We start from the raw sequence: 19,650 nt of genomic DNA on the forward strand, positions 1-19,650 counted from the left end.
TAAGTGGAAATGGTGACTTTATTCATGTTGCATTCCCACAGTTTAGCAGAGTGCCTGATAGATAGCAGGCCCTTACAAACATTTGTGGAATAAATAAATATCTGTAACAATTTAGAAATGTGGGACTTTCTAAAATTGGAAAACCGATCAGATAAATCATGTTAGAATGGAAATTTCCCATGACTCCTTTAACAAATTTTTGACTAATCACTAAGCTATGCTGACCCAGAAGTGACCCATAAAAAGGCAGGCTTAAAAATTAAAACAAGAATTAAGAAAAAAATTCACTTACCAGAGACATACATGATTATAGACTACAGGGGATTTAAATTCTACAGAATTAGTTTAGGGATGTCACTAAACAAATAAACAAGTTTAAAAAAAAACCCTCAGCAACATCCACAACATCCACATCCACTTCCAATTCTGAAGTGGAAATCAGAATCTAAAGTACACAATTCATTATCTAAAATACCCAGTTTTTATTAAAAAATACAAATGGAAAAATAAGAATATGTGGCCAACATACAGGAAAAAACTGGTCTCTGTTTCAACAGAAACTCTCCAAGGGGGTGCAGATACTGGAATTAGTAGACAAAGAAATGCAGCTAGCTATGGTCAAAAGCAAAAAGAAATCATGCTTAAAAGATTAGAGGATGATGTGATAGCAATGGGTTCTGAGGTAGAGAATATCAGTAAAGTGATAGAAATTATAAAAATTAATCAAATTCAATTTTAGGAATTGAAAAATATAATAACTAAAGCAAAAAATTCACTAGAACAGTACAATGTAAGATTTGAGCTGGCAAAAGAAAGTATCAGCAAATGTGAAATGGATCAATAAAGATTATCCGATTTTAAGAACAAAAAGGAAAAAGAACAGAGAAAAAAAACTATCAATAGAGCTTCAGACACATGTAGGACAATATAAAGCATACCAACACATTTGTAAAGAAAGTGTCAGAGAAGAGAGAAAAAGTGAAACATAAATGAAGAAATAATGGCTAAGCATCTCCAAAATTTGATTACTCCCTCCCCAAAAGAAGCATTAACCCACATATCCAGGAAGGCTAACAAAGTTTAAGTAGGGTAAAGTACAAAGAGATCCACACCTAGATATATCACAGAAGCAACCAAAGAGAATATCTTAAAAGCAGAGAAAAAAAAAAAAAAAACCTGAAACACACTCCAACTCATCATGAACAAGAGAACCACATTAAAATTAACAAATGTCAGAAAAAATTGAGGCTAGAGACAGTGGGATGATATATTCAAAGTGCTGAATGAATATGACTGTCAACTACTAATTCTATATCAAGTAAAACTATAATTCAAAAATGACGGCAAAATTGAGACATCCGCAGATAAAAAGGTTGAGAGAATTCACTGCTAGACTACTTTCACAACAAGAAATACTAAAAGAAGCATTTCAGACTTAAGGGAAAGGACACCATATGGTAACTTGAATGTATGCAGAAATAAAGATTACCAGTAAATCTAATTATGTAAGTAAATATAAAAGAGTAGGTAAAAATATACTTGCACATAAGCAGATATATAAGTATAAATATATATATATATTATCTCTTTTCTTCTATCAACTGATTTAAAAAACAATTGCATGAAACTTATTGTAATGCTGTATTGTTGGGCTTATAACATAAAGATGTAGATATATGACAATAATAACATGAAGGAAGGGGGAGCAAATAAAAACCGTATTGGGTAAATTTTCTACATTTCACTCAAATTAAGTGGTGAGATAGGGAGTGGAAAAAGAGACATTATACTTTAGAAAGTTGTTTCAACAACTAGGAATTAGTCTGAGTAGGGACCGAATAGGGCAATGGCAGCAGAATAAAGAAATTTGAGTGGGATTAAAAGGATAAAATTAACAAAATTCAAAAAGGATTATTGGAATAAAAGGTACAGGCAAGTGGAAGCAAAGGTTAAAGAAAATTTAAATCAGGTTGAAAATTAGGAAGAAGTATCCATTGACATAATTGGAAATATTGATACTTTGTTGTAGATTTATTTAGATTATTTTCCAGCTTGGGAATTAACTAAAAACCAGGTCCTTGAGTAATGAGGGATGGAGCAGGTAAGTTTCAGTAAGCCTAAGTCTCTATGCCACCCATGTTAGTCGCTAGCATGATAAACCACACTGAGTGTGCCATGAGGATGATGAATGTCAGTAGGAGAAGGAAACAGGTGTAAAAGATATCTGGCTGGAGCAGTTCTTCTTATCTTTTAATATTGCCCGACACTGCTGCTGTTGATGAAAATAATTCTACTTCCATTTGATTTCAGTTAATTTGCTTTTTAAAATAATAGTGTGATAGTTTGATGATGAATTGATGAATATGTTGTAAACCTCCAAGATTTTGGATTTGAAAGAGACTAGGAGAGGGAATGAGGAGAAAAGATAGAAACGGAATTTCATTTTGCAGGTTCAGAGAAAGACCAGGGCTTCCTTCTGGATGCCCATCCTACTTCACAGGTTGGATGGATGGCCTAATTTTTCCTTTTTTCTTCTTGGTATCAATGATTATTTAAATAGCTTCCTGAATTGATGAACAATTTAAAAATTCAGAGTATATTTTTATTGCACCAAAAGGTAACAAGTGTTTTCCACATTCCATACCCCATTAAGATGACCTTGGAAACTCTCAGGATGTCTGGGTCTCTGGCACCCACAGATCTGTGCAGATAAACCACTGGAACTTAGAAGCCCTAACTCTTCCTTTGGTTTATAATTACCCACTGCAACACATACAGGATTTGTGAGAATCATGCTAAGCAACTTTTTTTCAGGTTAGAGTGGTTCACAGAAATAGAAAATTATTTTAGAATCTGGAATTTCAACAAGTGAGCAGTACATAATTCTAGAATTAATAAAAATGGCAAACAGTATCTCTATGGGACCAATAATTCAAGACAACTACTTTCTCTGTTTTTGTGTCTTGTTATCTCATATCAATGTCTTCCTATTCCTTTGCCATTATTTGTTTATATGAGAAATATTGCCTTCTAGAAAGTTACCTTCATTATTAGCAATAGCAGAAGTCGCTGTGAATACCTGGTCAACAAGCCTTGAAGTAAATAGCCTGTCTTGTTTAAGCACAATAAACCCCCAAAAGAAAATGTTGGCTAAAGAAGAGAAAAGATCAGCATGGATGTGGCTAGTGACATGATGAAAAACTATTTCCCAGCAAATACATAAGGCCCACAGGAGAACCAGACTTTACCTTTGGTAACCATAGTTTTTCAAATTGTGTAAACTTACAATATATAACATGATGTTTTGATAACCATAGTTTTTAACGTCATAATGATTTGTGAGACCTTACCCTACTGAAAAAGCATGAATTGGTTCAGTTTGTGAAGGTGGGAGAAGTATACTAACTTGTGTTGAGTAGCTTTTCTGGGCCAAAGAACTTATATCATTATTTAATTCAATCCTCTCAGTAATTCTACGAGGAAGACAAAATTATTTACATTCTATAGCACAGGTGACCAAGGGTTTTAAAATTCAAATGACTCTGAGGATCATACAATAGGCCCAGAATAGATTAAGGAGTGGGATATCTGGGTATTTCCTATGTGTCTGTACCTAGCACTAAAACATTGCTGTAGGATGTGGAAAATTTCTTTACAGTCAATCCAGGAATTCACATTTAGCTTCCTGACTATCACATGGGATATGTAACTAATCTTCTAGGGCTAAAAGAGAGAAAAGTAAACGCAAGAATATAACACTTCTCATTGGTGTCGATCCCGTCCCCAAGAAGTGAATGCTGACCAAACATTAAAAGAATATTTTTTCTTTTAAGTGAGGCTGTATTGTTAGTTTTACAAGACTCTCTCCTGTCTCAATCAGGCATGATCATATGGTGTCACAGGCAGAGTTTCCCAGAATAAGAATTCTGAACTGGAGTTAGAGGGCAATTTATCAGAGCATATTCTCAGCATCAACATCTATAGTAAGAAAAGAAGAAGGCAAGATTGGGCCAAGGGAGAAGGCAAGCTATGGTGAAGATTCAACAGAGGTGTTAACCAACCCCAAGTAAAGCCCTGAAACTGGGCCCTTCAGAGTTTTGTTGACTTTGGATGAGATGGTCAGGTCTTTATATATACATGTCAACCAGTCATTGAATGATATGGGTCAGCTGCCTTGGGAAGGGATGTGACCTGGAGCAAAGAATCACCAAAATATTACGAACAATAATTTCTAGAGATAGCTGATAGCTCAAGATGGTCAGCTAGCCAACTTCCAACCATTGGGAAAAAATGTGCCTCATTCATAAATGGAGTTATGGATGGATAATCACAGCATCAAATACATGTAACTATTAAAAGTTAATGGTTAAGCCACTAATCAAATTCAAACCTATCTGCTTTTAAGCATATGCTTTGTCCCTTATATTATCGTGTCTGTCTGAATGCACAACTAAGACTGGTTATGACTGTACCAAAGTTTTAACCTTCCTAACCAGACTTCTAAGTAAGTATCTTAAAGAGCAAAACATATGCACCTGGTTGCTCTAGTAAATATTTGGTTTGGCTACAGCAGTTGTGAACTGGATGTGTGAAGGAGCATACTATAGCATGATATACACCCCTCAGACTCCAGATACAGTGAAGTGATTCAGAGAAACCACTTGGGGAATCAGTCATGTGGAGATGTACACCAAGGCTCTGTTGCAGGGAGACAGCACTGTAATCTTTCCTAACCCCTAGAAAGTGCTCAGCAAAATGAGAGTTGTGTTCCTAGTAAATCCCTTCCAGCCTTTCTTTCCCATCTTGGCAGAGGTATTTGCAGCTTTGCAAGAAAACACAGTCAGTGCTGCTAGACATTGGCTTTTTTTTTCTCCCCAGGAGGTATCAGAAGGCCAGAGATTCAGTGCAGGTAAGCCAGGTGATCTTTAACAGTGATCTTTAATGCTTCTTTGGCTGGTGAGCAGTGACTCAAAAGGGAAGAGCCAGATATTCTCCAAACCATAATATTGGAGTCTTAGTTTGGGTTCCTTTAAAAGCATAGGCTGAGACAATGCCTCAGGTGCAGGTAGAATATTTGAGGAGGTAATGCCAGGAAGCAGGAAAGAAAAAGGAAGGAGAAAGAGACAAGAAAAAAAGCCGTTGAAAGTGTCTATTATTTGAGCTGGTTATTGCAGTGTCCAACTGGAGATCCATCCCTCTGAGGACCGTTTGAGAAACTTTTCAGAATGCATCTCAAAATTACCCTCTGAAAAGATGGGCACCCGGGACATTTTCCTAGTGACTTCACCCCTCATTATACAACAGTCTTCCTTGGAGAAATCAATTCTTCCACACTTTCTCAGTAAGCTTCCTTGTTTTTAGAGAAAGAACAGTGGAGGGTCCAGGTGGGGCACCGTCAGCCTGTATAGGACCTGTTCATCTGCAGCTGAAAATTAGTCATGGGCAAAGGGATCACGGTGTAGGACACCAAAGTTGTCTGCTACAGCTGGTGGTTGTCCAAGTAGTTATCTAGATGTTTTTTTTGAGGAATTAGCTTTCATAAAAGCAAGAGTGGAAAAGTGGTCACCTTGATTGTCAACTCTGCTCTTCAACGTTTCTGCTCTCTGTTGCTCATAGGAGCTTTCTTCTGCTCACATTAGAAAACATTTGCACCCTTAGGAATTGTTTCTCTAGGGCACTTGTGGCCTTCTTGCTTTTATCTCTGACTAGATCCTCCAAAATGCAGGAGCAATGTATCCTCACTGGGCCTCTCTTCTCACTCCCAGGAAATATCTATACCTATGCCTGCTAAGAGGAGCAGAGGTCAAGAGATTATGTTGGTAAATTTTTTGCAAAGCTGGGGTGGTTTATTCTAATTATACATGTTTTAATTAATGGATCTGGTCAGTGCTTAACAAAAGAACCAAGAAAAATGTCATTTCAGTGACCTTTCATTTTGTCTGTTAAAATCTGTCCTGGGTAATGGGAAGAGCCTCTGAAGTAAGCCTTTACCACTAATTAACGTTGTTACTTTTGGGTTTTTCTGTTTTTTCTGTAAATTCTATGATTTCATTATATCATGAAACTAGCTTCTGTTTCATATTTTTTCAATTACTCAGGCAGTTGAGATATGACATTTCACTTCATTCTGATTCATTGAATATAATTCAGTAAAGGGTGGAGAGAGAGCTAAACTCTACAAGCAGACGCTTTTCATTGCAAACCAGTTGGCTTTTCTCCTACTTTTTGAAAAATTCTGATAACATTCATGCTTCCAGATTTCTCCCCTCTCTTCTTTTTTTTTTTTTTTTTTGGCTATTTCCCCACACTGAACCTTGTAATGCAATTTCTCAGCACAGAAAACAAGGGTGCCTTCTTTGGCTTATGTCTAGAGAAGAAAAATAAACATGAAGGTAGGATTTAGGATTCTTTTCTTATTAACTACCACACGTAGGCTTCTAAATAAAATGGTGCAGATTCTAAAATTCAAATGCTGGCCATCCCTGGTTATTCAATAAAGGACACAATATTTAATTTTTTAACACAGTGAACTAGATTTCTTTGTATGTCATAACTCTCTCAGTTTTTCACAGCATCTTTGTGACTAAGTGCTATTGCTAGTCCCATTTACAGATGGTGAAACCAAAGCATGTAGGCATTAGGTAACACTTTCACAGTCTATGCAGCTATTAAGTAGGGGAGCCAGGATATAAACCCAGGCAGTCTGGCTTTAAAAACCCATGCTCTTTACCTACCATCCTATGCTGCCTCTTAGCTAAAGCTCTCTCTCTTAAAGTCTTTGGTGTGAATTCATCGATACCTTGTCAAACCATGATGGAGTTCAGGACACCAACATTATTAATATAGTCTGTTTAAATTTGTTGGAAAATTGGCAGCAAAGCAAGAATACTTCTGCTGATTCCAATCTTCATATGCACAATCTAATTTCAGCAATCCTGATTTCTCTCACAAATCAGAGCCCAAGGATGTGCCTGCCTATTTTCCTGCAATACTGCAGAGTGTCCCAGACATGAAGGCTGCAGTTTGGAAATATTTTTAATCACAGTAAATAAAATGTGAAGGAAAATAGGAATTCTGTTAGTGAGCTTTGACCTGCCTACATCTTAAAATCCCCAGGAAACCTCCTTAACGTAGCTGATAGTAGTAGCGCATTTTTGCACGTGCACACTGTGATTCTGCTCTGATTCTTTTTTTTTTTTTCAAGATGTAATGAAGTCAGTGGCACACTAGATGGTAGCCTTGCCACGTGAACCCCCAACCCTAGCACGGTCTGAGAACTAAAGTGAGAACTGTTCTCTTTTCAAAGTAGAACATTTAAGAAGATGTGAATGCGGGGCCAATAAGGGGTCTACTTTTCTGATTTCAGGGTTAGGGGTTAAGACCTACAGAGGTAAGAGAATTGTCTTCTCCTCAATAGCTCAGTAGTGTCAGTAAGAGTTGTCCTAGAGAGAGTTTTTCCCTGTGCAGTAAAGAAAGGTCACTTTCTGCTCCTTGTGGCGTTGACATTATTGTAGAAAGTTTTTGTGGGGACCATCAGAAAAACACAAATAGTTTATTTGTAATTATACACTAAAATTGCTGATTTCTTGTAGCTCTTAAGTTATATGATCAATTTATAACCATATATAATTAAATAATGATAGATAAAATATATGCTGAACATTGTGTGGGGGCATTTTTTTTCTTGAAAACACAAATATGAGGGATGAATAAAAATGCAATAGTCTCGATATTATTATATATGGTTCATTAGAGTTATTGATCATCTCTCATTTTTTTTCCTTATGCTAGAAATGTGTCCTTTAATCTTTATACCTGTTAAACCCAGATCAAGTCCAAATGTTTCATACCAAGATCCTCCAGTAAGCATGTCCTGCTCACTGCTGAATGGAAATTGAAGGGGTTAGAAAGAAGAAATGAATTTCCCATCTCACAGAGTCTGGAAAGACAGAGTTCTCCCATTCCCTCCGGAAACCTTGACCACATTACCCTGTAAACACAAAAGACTGCTTTAGGTGTATTAGCCCTTAAATAGACTTTTGTGGTTTGACTTTGGAGCCAACTACCACATATATACATTAATGTGCTTATGAGAAATAGATTCATTGAGTAGTACAAACTGTTCAAATAATTAGGCTACAACCAACTCCTTGATTAGGGACTAAGAATAATGTTTATCTCTTTCATTTCCTTTGGCCTCCTACAGTTCAATTCAGAGATTCCAAGTCAGATAGTTGCTGATGTTATAATGTTAATGTATCTTGCTAAGACTATTTTTATTTATTTATTTATTTATTGAGACAGAATCTTGACCTGTTGTCTGGGCTAGAGTTCAGTGGCTTTATCATAGCTCAATGCAACCTCAAACTCCTGGCTTCAAGCTATCCTCCTGCCTCAGCCTCTCAAGTAGCTAAGAACACAGAAACACACCATCACACCCAGCTAATTTTTCTATTTTTTGTAAAGATGGAATCTTGCTATGTTGCTCAAGCTGATCTCAAACTTCTGGCCTCAAGTAATCCCCTGGCCTCAGCCTCTCAAACTGCTGGGATTATAGGCACAAGCCGCCACACCTGGCCCTACAACTATTTAACAAAGAAATAATTGGGACATGACACAGGCTCAGAGGGGCAGTCCTGCTTCACAATAATTTTCTTTGAGATAACAACAAACAGGTTTCTATAAAACTCTGCATTTGGGGAGGCAAAAATCTAGGTGAGCGTTTTACACAATGTTGAATAAAGACAATTGATTCTATAGCTTGGTGCAAAAGCAATTGTGGTTTCAGACCATGAATTTTAATCATTATAACTAGGCTCAAACACATCTTTATTAATCAAAATAGGAACCATTATGATCAACACATTTTTGCCAATGAGAAATAAGTTTGTTTACTCCTGTAGCATAAAAATCCATGCTTTGGGATTCAAGGAACTCTTGGAGACCGTTTTCTGCATCCTACTAACTGAGGAAGTATATTCCATGCAAAATATTGTTGAGATGCTTGAAGAAGTGGTAGTCAGTGGCGAGAGGTCAGGCGAACATGGCGGATGCGGCAAAACTTTGTAGCCCAATTTGTTCATCTTTTGAAGCATTGGTTGTGCAACGTTCAGTTGGTGTTGTTGTGAAGAAGTATTGAGTCTTTTCTGTTGACCAGTGCCAGCTCCTGGCGTTGCAGTTTTCAGTGTAACTCATCAATTTGCCAAGCATTCTTCTTAGATGTAATGGTTTTTCCAGGCTCTAGTGAATCAGACCAGCAGCAGACCACCAAACAGTAACCATGACCTTTCTTTGGTGCAAGTTTGGCTTTGGGAAGTGCTTTGGAGCTTCTTCTTGGTTCAACCCCTGAGCTAGTCATCATTGGTTACATAGAAAATCCACTTTTTGCTGCACATCACAATCTGATGGAGAAATGGTTAATTGTTGCATACAATAAAAGAAGATGACACTTCAAAACGACAATTATTTAGATTTTCAGTCAGCTCATAAGGCACCCACTTACTGAGTTTTTCTACCTTTCCAATTGGCTTTAAATACCGAATGACTGTCAAATGGTCGACGTTGAGTTCTTTGGCCACATCTCATGTAGTTGTAAGAGCATCAGCTTCAATCATTGCTCTTAATTGGTTGTTGTCAACTTCTGAGGGCCAGACACTGTGCTCCTCATCTTCGAGGCTCTCAGCTCCTTTGCAAAACTTCTTGAACCACTACTGCACTGTCCGCTCATTAGCAGTTCCTGGGCCAAATGTGTTGCTGATTTTGCAAGTAGTCTCCACTGCTTTGCTACTCATTTGAACTTGAATAAAAAAAATTGCTCAAGTTTGCTTTTTGTCTAACATCATTCCCATAGTCTAAAGTAAATGTAAAATAAACAGCAAATAAGTCACTAACAAAAAAACATAAAGTGGAAAATGCACATTAAAATGAGGTATAAAATAACCACATTTATTTAAGAATGTATTTCAATATCAAAGGGCAAATTTCAACAATGTTAAAATGGCAATTACTTTCGCACCAACCTATAAAATATCATTAAACTCTACTTTAAAGAGACACAACATACCCTTGATCCACATAGCAATGTATTTGCAACTCATTCTGTTGGCCTTTAAACAAGTTTCTGATTATAGAATCTTTCATCATTTCATCGCTATGTCTGCCTTTCTTCCCTTTCTCCCTCCTTCCTTCAGCAAGGCTATAATGAGTACCTATGTGTCAGTTACTATATAAGGGCCACAGTAAGAACATGTCTAAAGGCAAGGAACTCCCTGCCTATTCTAGTAAATAACTTGAAACCACAGAAAAGCACTAAAAATAGATAGAAGTAATGTTTGAAGATTTGCAACGTTTCCAGTTCATTGTTGTATATGATCATGTACAATATATCATTCAACTCTCAGAACAATCTCTAAGTGAGGAAACCGAGATGCACAGAAATTGAGGGTCTTGTTCAAGAGCATGTGGTGAATTCTAAAGCAAAGACTTAAATTTAGTTGCCTTGCAATGATGTCCAGTGTACTCTTACTCATTATAGTCACAAATGGATGCCTGGAGATTGTCTCAGTTTTAAAACTAAGGCTCACCTATTTTCTAAATGGCTAGACCAGAAGACTTGGTAAATTGTAATAAAACCTGTTCTGTTCAGGGTAGCCTACGACTGTGGCCCTACCAGCTTTATGTTTAATTTATACAACGTTTCCCTAATGTTTAAAAAGAAGAATTAAAAACCAAAATAGTTAGGTTTTTATCTACATGATTACAAGTAAAAGAGTAAACCAGTCCATAGAACCATTTATATTTGTTCCTGATTGTAAAAAAACTCATCAGAACAAAAACATTAACCAGAAGTGGCCTAAATATATTCTACCCACTTTCACTTGTTTTTGAATTCCTTGATCCTCAAAGCTGGATATACAAATGAACCAAGTTATGGCCAAGGTCAACTATGGTTCTCAAGCCATGGGCAAGACAGGGTCAGCTGCCTCTGCCCTGTTATGTGGTGGTATTTGGAAGAAAGTTTACTCCCTAGGATCTAGGTCAAAACCCCATAATAACCTAAAAGGAATGGATTCTAGTTATTTGGCAATTTTAATATGAATATGTTTGAAAGTCAAATTTTGCCCATAATCTTGAAAGATGAGAAATGTGATAAAGTAAGAGGAATTTCTATTCTAGAGATGAAGATGAGATGAGGGTCTCCAGGTAACATAGCCAAGAGCAGAGACTGACACCTAAGCCATTGTGATAAATTCCACCAAAACATTTCTGTCTTCACACTGTTTGAGTGATAGCTGTGCATAGCGGAGGTCTGTCCGTACTCACCCCATTCCTGGAGGAAGCTCAGCAGTACATACGCTATCAGTACCATGGAGGCTTTATAAAAATTCCAAGCACTTATGGCACTATGTTGGTGCTTTCTTCCAATCTTTCTTTTTGGGAACTCAGCCCCTGACACCGAAGTAACAGTAAAGTTTCCTGGCACTCCAGGCTGCTCAAACATCTAACAATATGGCCAATCCATAGAACTAAAATTCTGTCTTGAGTCTCCACTTTGATCTTTCTGGTTCAATTGTGCCCACTTCCCCTCTCGGACTGGAGTCAGCCTGTCCTCTTTTCCAAAAGGCAGGGCCTCCCACGGACAAAGTTCTATAGGTGAAGTGACTCCCACAGATAAAGTTCTATAGGTGAAGTGACTCCCACAGATAAAGTTCTATAGGTGAAGTGACTCCCACAGATAAAGTTCTATAGGTGAAGTGACTCCCACAGATAAAGTTCTATAGGTGAAGTGACTCCCACGGATAAAGTTCTATAGGTGAAGTGACTCCCACGGATAAAGTTCTATAGGTGAAGTGACTCCCACAGATAAAGTTCTATAGGTGAAGTGACTCTATATTTATAATCCCAAATCAGTACACATTGAAGATTGAAAAGGGACAGTATTAACAATTTTTTAGGAGAACAAGAATCCAGTCTTGCTTGGGAATAAGGTTGTCCAGTATCCATGGTTAGTATAGATCTCTCCTGCTATATGTTTGTTAATAGGGGAGGGCCGCCTGACTCACTGCTGTGCATGCCGTATCACTTGCCTACGGTATTATACTGTGAATTGTCTGATCACTCTTATTATGGGCTATTTCTTTATATTAGGTTTTATCAGTCTTTGGGACACACTTTCCAGTTTATCTCCATTTTAAATACATCTTTAACTTAAGCCCATGCCTGTTATATCACATAATGGGAGAATGTCCCCAGCAAAATGTATTTAATTAATTTTACCTTTACCATTGCAGATGCCTTGTGATTGGCAAGTATCTACATTTATATTCATCAGATAATTATTGAGTGTCTACTACATGGAAGACATTTAAAAAGGAAGGGCATATAAAGATAAATCAGTAGGAAAGGAAATAATTTAAATAATGATTACAGTGTTAAGTGTCATTAAAGAAGTTCACATAAGGGGCATCTGCTTTTATATAGGGGTTAAAATAGAAGATTCAGGTAAAACAACCATCTGCTGTGTCAGTCATTCCTAACATGAAATAATAGCACACTTAGGATAATTTTAGACATATTTTTACAACAGGATTAATTATAACGTCATGTGCAAAGAGTAGGGAACCACAAGAATTGTGCAGGTAGCAAGTCATCATGGCTAGACTGCAAGGAATGAGAGGAAAAAGCAGTTTCAGAAGGCTGGAGAGGACCGCCTTGAAAGCAGCAGTATCCGGAGTTGGGGCCACAGCCATGCTGATGTCATTTCTCAGAGAGAAAGTTGCCTCTGAACTCTTGGGGTCCCCAGTTGGCTAACAAGTGGACACCAGGGGACATAGGAGTCCGTTGATGGAGGTCAACATCCATAGGGAAGAGAACTTAGTGGGGATGAATAGATCTGGGAATTAAAGGAAAAATGGAAGATATCTACACCCCCACCCCTGACATTAAATGGTTGTCCTAGTTACTACTGATGCATAAGAAATGACCTCAAACTTACTTGAGTAACAGAATATTTCACAGAGTCCAGAAAGACAGACATATCCCTGGCATCCCATGGGTAATGGTGTTGGAAATTCAGAATGTACATGGGGCACAGCTTGGCTCTGCTTCATGATGTCTGGAGTATCTTTTGGGAAAGTTTGAGGGGCAATTTAATGTCTGGAGCTAGAATCATTTGCTCACTCAACCATATGTCAGACAGTGATTTTGGCTGTTGGCTCAGACCTTAGCTGGGACTGTCAGACAGAACACCTGTACATGTATTGTCTCCATGTGGTCTGTGCTTCTGCATAGCATGGTGGCTAGATGCCAAAAGCAAATGCCCCAAAAGAGAACCAGGTGGAAGCTGTCAACTTTCATAAATTAGCCTCAGGTTTCACATAGTATCATTTCCACTACAATCACAAGTTTGCCTGCATTCCAGGGGAGGGAACATAAATCCCACCTCTCAATGGAAGGAATATTAAAGTCAAATTGTATGAAGGGCATATGGAATTGTAGAAAATGTAGTCATCATTAAAAAATGCAATTGGCCACATCAAGTCAATAGAATTCCCTATCTTATTTTTAGCATCATTTATATGTCTAATATGCATTCCAACATAAATTTTGAATTAATATAATACAACATAATTTGGCTGATTATATTTTGGGGCTATTCATTTATCTGGTTATGTTCTATTCAAACAAGCAATATATTGAGAGAAGCAAAGGCCAGGATTATCCTGACCTATCTTCTGTAACTTTGTTGTATTGAACATCTCTATAATAGTGTCATTTGTCTATTCAAACATTAAAAATATCAGATTACAGCCAATCATTTGTTTTGTAGTGTAGGCATGTATATTTGAGAAATTCTATGTTAAATTGGCTATTTTTCCCTAAATGGTTGTGGTAAGGGAATAACATTTTGTGTTTCCCCATAAAGACCAGTAAGGAGCACATAATTTTGTAGTAGTAAAACATAATTCAATTATAGGAGATTTGAATCATAGACTGGATATGTTCCATTTCTCTCAGACTGACTCATTTACTTGCTCCATACACAGTTCTATAAAGAAGGGAAAAATTTCCTCTTGGGATTGGTTTAAGTTCTGTTAAAGGTATGACTCAAAAATCAAGATATTGGTAGAAGTAACACTATACAGTGTCTTATTTGACATTAGTATATGACAGTTTTAGAGAGAACAACCCAATGATCACAGCTGAAAGACTGAAGAAACTTTTAAACAAAAAAACTTGTGGGACAATGGTGTAGAATGATAATGAGCTGGTAAAACAAGGGACATAAAAAAGTTTAATAGAGAATTAAACTTTAATTCTCAGATTACACTCAAGGAAACACAAATGCTTTCATGCAAAGAAGATACCACCATAAAAATAAAGAAGAGAAGAGGCAATCTGAGTAGGCCCACATCTATTAAAATAAATTAATAATGAATACCCTCCCCAAACAGAGAGTACCAGGCCCGGATGGGCTCACTAGAGTATTATAGCAAACAGTTAAGGAAGAAATTATATTAATTCTCTACAATCTCAGAAGATAGAGGCAGAGGGAATATTTCCTATATCACTGTATGAGGTCATCATTACCTTATTACCCAAACCAAAGATATTACATGAAAAGAGAACTACAGACCAATATCTCTCATGGACATAGATGTGAAAATCCTTAAGAATATACTAAAAAATTAAATCCAACAATGTATAAAAATAATTACACCCCATGAATAAATGCCATTTTTTCCAGGTATGCAAGACTGGTTCAACATTTGAAAAATCAATTGATGTAATCCATCACATCAACAGGCTAAAAAAGAAAAATCACATGACTGTATCAAAAGATGCATAAAAAGCACTTGACAAAATTCAACACCCACTCATTTTTCTTCCAGTCCTAGGCTCTTCAGCAGCTGCAGGTTACGGTGTAGACATGGCCAAGTCCAAGAACCACACCACACACAATCAGGCCCAAAAGTGGCACAGAAATGGCATCAAGAAACCCCGATCACAAAGATATGAATCTCTTAAGGGAGTGGACCCCAAGTTCCTGGGGAACATGTGCTTTGCCAAGAATCACAACAAGAAGGGCCTGAAGAAGATACAGGCCAACAACGCCAAGGCCAATGCACGTGCTGAAGCTATCAAGGCCCTTGTAAAGCCCAAGGAGGTTAAGGCTAAGATCCCAAAGGGCATGAGCCGCAAGCTCGGTCATCTTGCCTACATTGCCCACCTCAAGCTTGGGAAGCGTGTTTGTGTCTGCATTGTCAAGAGTCTCAGGCTGTGCCAGCCAAAGGCCAAAAATCAAACCAATGCCCAGTCTGTGACTTTAGCTACAGCACCAGCGCCAGCTCAGGCTCCCAAAGATGCCCAGGCCCCCCCGAAGGCTCCAGAGTAGAGGCCTTTGTCTGCCAACATGAGCACAGAAGGACTGGTGTGACCCCTGGGCTGCTGTCTGCATGGGGCTGGGGTCCTCCTGTACTATTTGTATGAATAAATCTGAGGCAAGAAAAAAAGAAAACACCCAATCATGATTTGAAAAAAAAAATACCCTGATTTGATTATTATACGTTATATGTGTCAAAACATTACTATGTACCCATAAATATAAATAACTATTATGGTCAATTAACAAAAGTCACTGTGTTTAGAGGAGGAAGAGGTCAATGTGGACTAAGGTGATCAGGAAAGGATTTAGGGCAAAGCAATACCTGAACTGGGTCCTTTAAGATTTGCACAGAACAAGCAGAGAGCAGGGACATTGAAAGCAAGTTTAGAAACATAAGTTAGGGCTCAGACTGTGAGTGTATTTATATATTTCAATCTATAACATTTTATTATTTAAACTACTTCTATTAAATATTAATATTAATATGAAAACTCTCTGTGCTGACTTCTTAATTTTGCTGTGAACCTAAAATTGCCCTAAAATAAAGTCTATTATAAAATCCAAAAGAGACTAGGCAGTATAGATAGCAATATGATCTTACTATTTATGAAATATTTTTCCTATTTTGTATTAAAGGGAAATTGTGATAATCCAACCAATGGGTATAGCACAGTCATGGTCCTGGATATCAATTTGAAGTCTTCTAACCTCAGATTTTGGTGGTAGTGGGGTATGCTAAACCTGGTGTCTAGAGCCATGGAGCTTTCTGTAACTATTCTTGACTTGAGTTGAAAGTGGGACAGATACATGGCTTGGCCAACACCAGATCTTCTGAAGCTTCATTCTCTAAGTCATAATTTTCAAGTATGCTGGAGAGATCCCATTTACTGGAGGCTTCCTGTGTTAAGGGTGGCTTGGCAAATGGCATAGGCCCAAGTGCTCCATCAGGGAAAAGAGCTCTGCCACAAAGTGAAAAACACAGGACCACGACCACCTCCCAAGTCATATGATATTCACCCTTGAGCCCACCAGGAATAGCATAATTTAATCAGTAAATAAGGAATATGTAGCTTAATATTGAGCATGTGAAACCTAATCTTCCATTGTTTTGAAAAAGTGTCTTCTGTGTATCTGTGGTTCCTTAGAGGAAGAAAGACCTTTGAAACGCAAGGAACATCACTAACAATTCTTACAAAGAGCATTTTTAGTGTATGAAAGAATAGCTTTAGATTCACATGTTCATTATCCCTTATGACTTTGAAAACATCATTTTAGAGCAAAGATATTTCATATGCAGATATTATTTTTAAATATTTCTATAAAATCCAATAATATGTATAAATGACATATTAGAAATATATAGAAATAGACGGCATCACCAATTTCATTGATACTAAGGAAGAATCCTGATTTGGAATTTGGCTGTGTGAGCCACACATTATTCTCATTTCCAACTGGTACATTTAATAGCCCTATTGTCACTGGAAAATTGCATCCTTTTTGAATGACTAGAGAATGAGCTTGAGTCTTTTCAATCTGGATTCAGAAAGATGCTAATGTATTCTCTTGAGTGCAGAAGGAATATATTTTCCTGGTGTCTAAACAGCCATGCTTCCTTTTTGTCAGCTATAATTTTATGGAGGTATTTTCCTCTTTTCTTTTTCCTCAAAGGTATTTTCCTCTTGCCTATGGGTTCATGTTCTTAGGTGTAACTCAAGTCATCTCTCACCCCCATTGTACCACAAAGAAGGCACTCTGATGCAGGTTAAAGAATGCAATAAAATGTGAAAGGGAGAGGAAAAAGCATTGTTCACTTTCCTTTAGTGAAACCCACACCATGGCATAATAGTGGGATTGCCTCCCACCTGTCTGGGCACTGCCTTTGTGGGTTGTTTTGGCTGGGCTGGTCTGCTTGGCCCATGAAAGCAGCCCCAAACTCTGAGAACAATTTTATTACTATTTTATATTAATATTTTTTAATGAAAAAATCATTCAGCCTCAGAAAAATCCCTGATTAGTCCCTTTCTGACATACTTCTCTACTATCGATATCAATAGACTTAAATAAAATGATACATGTCTATATCGCATTGTAGTTCATTAAGTAGCTTCATATACTACTTCTTGGCCAGGGGCCAATTGTCTCCGTTTGTCTTTTGCAGAGGAGAACTCTGAGAGGGTATAAAGGTATAGGGTTTAATTCAAGGCCACACAGGAAACAAATTGTGGAGCCAGTACCAGAGACTAGGTCCACCAATTTCTTGTAACTGGTCTTCAAACTTGAACATGCACTAGAATTACGTGGGCGACTTGGTAAAACACCAGTCTCTAAGTTCCACAACCCTAAGTTCCTGATTTAGCAGGTCTGGGATGGAGCCAAGCACTTGCATTTCAAACATTTCCTAGATAATGCTGCTGGGAAGGTCTGGGCATTACACTATGAGAACCACATGTTATAAGTACCTACTTGTGTTATTCTCATGGTCCTCAAGCCACTACCCAAACAAATTTATAAAACGTTTCATAAAATAAAAGCAAATATGTGACAAAAGGTAGAGAGGAATATTATTGAAATATCTTTAGGTCAGAGGCCATCCTTTTGTGAACCTCTTAACCATGGAGTCCTGAGTTTATCATCATTCCCATCTTACTGCAACAGTCCTGAGACTGACAGCCAAAGGCTGTGGGGAAAGGAGACTGAGTGGGTTTTGTGTTTACAAAACACATTGCCAGAGTATAAGCATTTTCATCTTTTCTAGTGATTTCATCACATGCTGTTCTCTCAGCAGGCTTTCGGCATCTGACCACCACAGGAAACCCTAGCTTGACTCTAAGAGTGAGGGTAAGTCTTATTTTTAGAAAGGAAATATTCACCACTGCTAAATGTGTTCGGTTGTAGATTTAAACATGGGCTCATTTTTAAAAGCACTGAGGCCAGAGGAAAAACAAATAGTGCTGCATGTTTTGGGAAAGAATTATCTTGTTGAAAGGGAAGTTTTCCAGCTGAAATGTCAAATATTTTTTAGAACAAATATACTATGATCCTAGGAATTTAAATTTAAATTATTATAGGCCAGGCACGGTAGCTCATGTTTATAATTCTAGCACTCTGGGAGGCTGAGGTGGGAGGATCGCTCCAGGTCAGGAGTTCGAGACCAGTCTGAGCAAGAGTGAGACTCCATCTCTACTAAAAATAGAAAGAAATTAGCAGGAAAATTAAAAATATACAGGAAAAAAATAGCCATGCATGGTGGCACATGCCTGTAGTCCCAGTTACTTGGCAGGCTGAGGCAGGAGGATTGCTTGAGCCCAGGAGTTTGAGGTTGCTGTAAGCTAGGCTGATGCCACGGCACTCTAACCTGGCAACAGAGTGAGACTCCATCTCAAAAAGTGAAAATTAAAAAAAAATTAAATTATAGAATATACTACTAATAATGAACACCAACTATGTGCCAGGCAATGCTTTAATAAATTAATTTCTGTAACATTCTTAGCAATACTAAGAAGGAAGTACTATAAATATCTCCATGTTATTGATGAGATAACTGAGGCCAATGATATGAAATGACCTACCTAAGATCACATAGATGATTAAGAGGTGGAATTTGAACCTACACACAGTCTGCATTCTGTGCTTGGACTCAGAACCACTACACTCTTTCCTACCTGACACAAAATATCTGGCAAGAATCCGTTGGGGAAAAAAGAAATAGGAACGAGACTGAGCCCAGGTGTGATGCTATCCTAGAACTGAGCTGGCAAAAGGTAATAAATTTCCATTTTGATTCTATTTACCTGCAGTTGGGAATCAGTAGTCTGAGTCCAAGACAGGTAACCTCAGACCTGGGTTGATTTGTGAATACTCTTAGTTTGTCTAGGTAAATTACCTCAATACCAACAACAAACAACAACAATAACAAATTAGTAGTAAAGAAAGCAGTAGTAAAGAAAAAGCAAAACCAAATGAAATGATATGATTCAGATACAGACAAAATTAAGTAAGAAAATAATTTTGTTTCACCTGATGTGTCTTAGTTTAATTAGTATATCTAGTATCAATCATTTCTCTTTGAAAGAAAAAATAATTAATATGATTGGATTTTTTTTTACATGAGTTATTTTGTGAAAATAATTGACTTCCAGCAAAACACAATGCACCCTCATTGGATTTTTGGCTGACCCATTGAATGGTTAGCTCTTTTATTTATTTTTATTTTCTGTTTTAATTGTCTAGCAAACTTAATTTGGGAAAGTGGTGGGGGAAGG

At 37.5% G+C, this 19,650-nt stretch overlaps 1 protein-coding gene across 1 annotated transcript; it reads left to right on the top strand.

Annotated features, from left to right (window-relative positions):
• The first annotated feature begins 14,929 nt into the window (after positions 1–14,929).
• On the top strand, positions 14,930–15,394 carry LOC105881568 (large ribosomal subunit protein eL29-like). Its single transcript, XM_075993178.1, has one exon. The coding sequence runs from the start codon at positions 14,930–14,932 to the stop codon at positions 15,392–15,394; it is 465 nt and encodes a 154-aa protein (XP_075849293.1).
• Positions 15,395–19,650: the final 4,256 nt, after the last annotated feature.

Source organism: Microcebus murinus, chromosome 1 (assembly GCF_040939455.1).
Source record: "Microcebus murinus isolate Inina chromosome 1, M.murinus_Inina_mat1.0, whole genome shotgun sequence".
NCBI lineage: Eukaryota > Metazoa > Chordata > Mammalia > Primates > Cheirogaleidae > Microcebus > Microcebus murinus.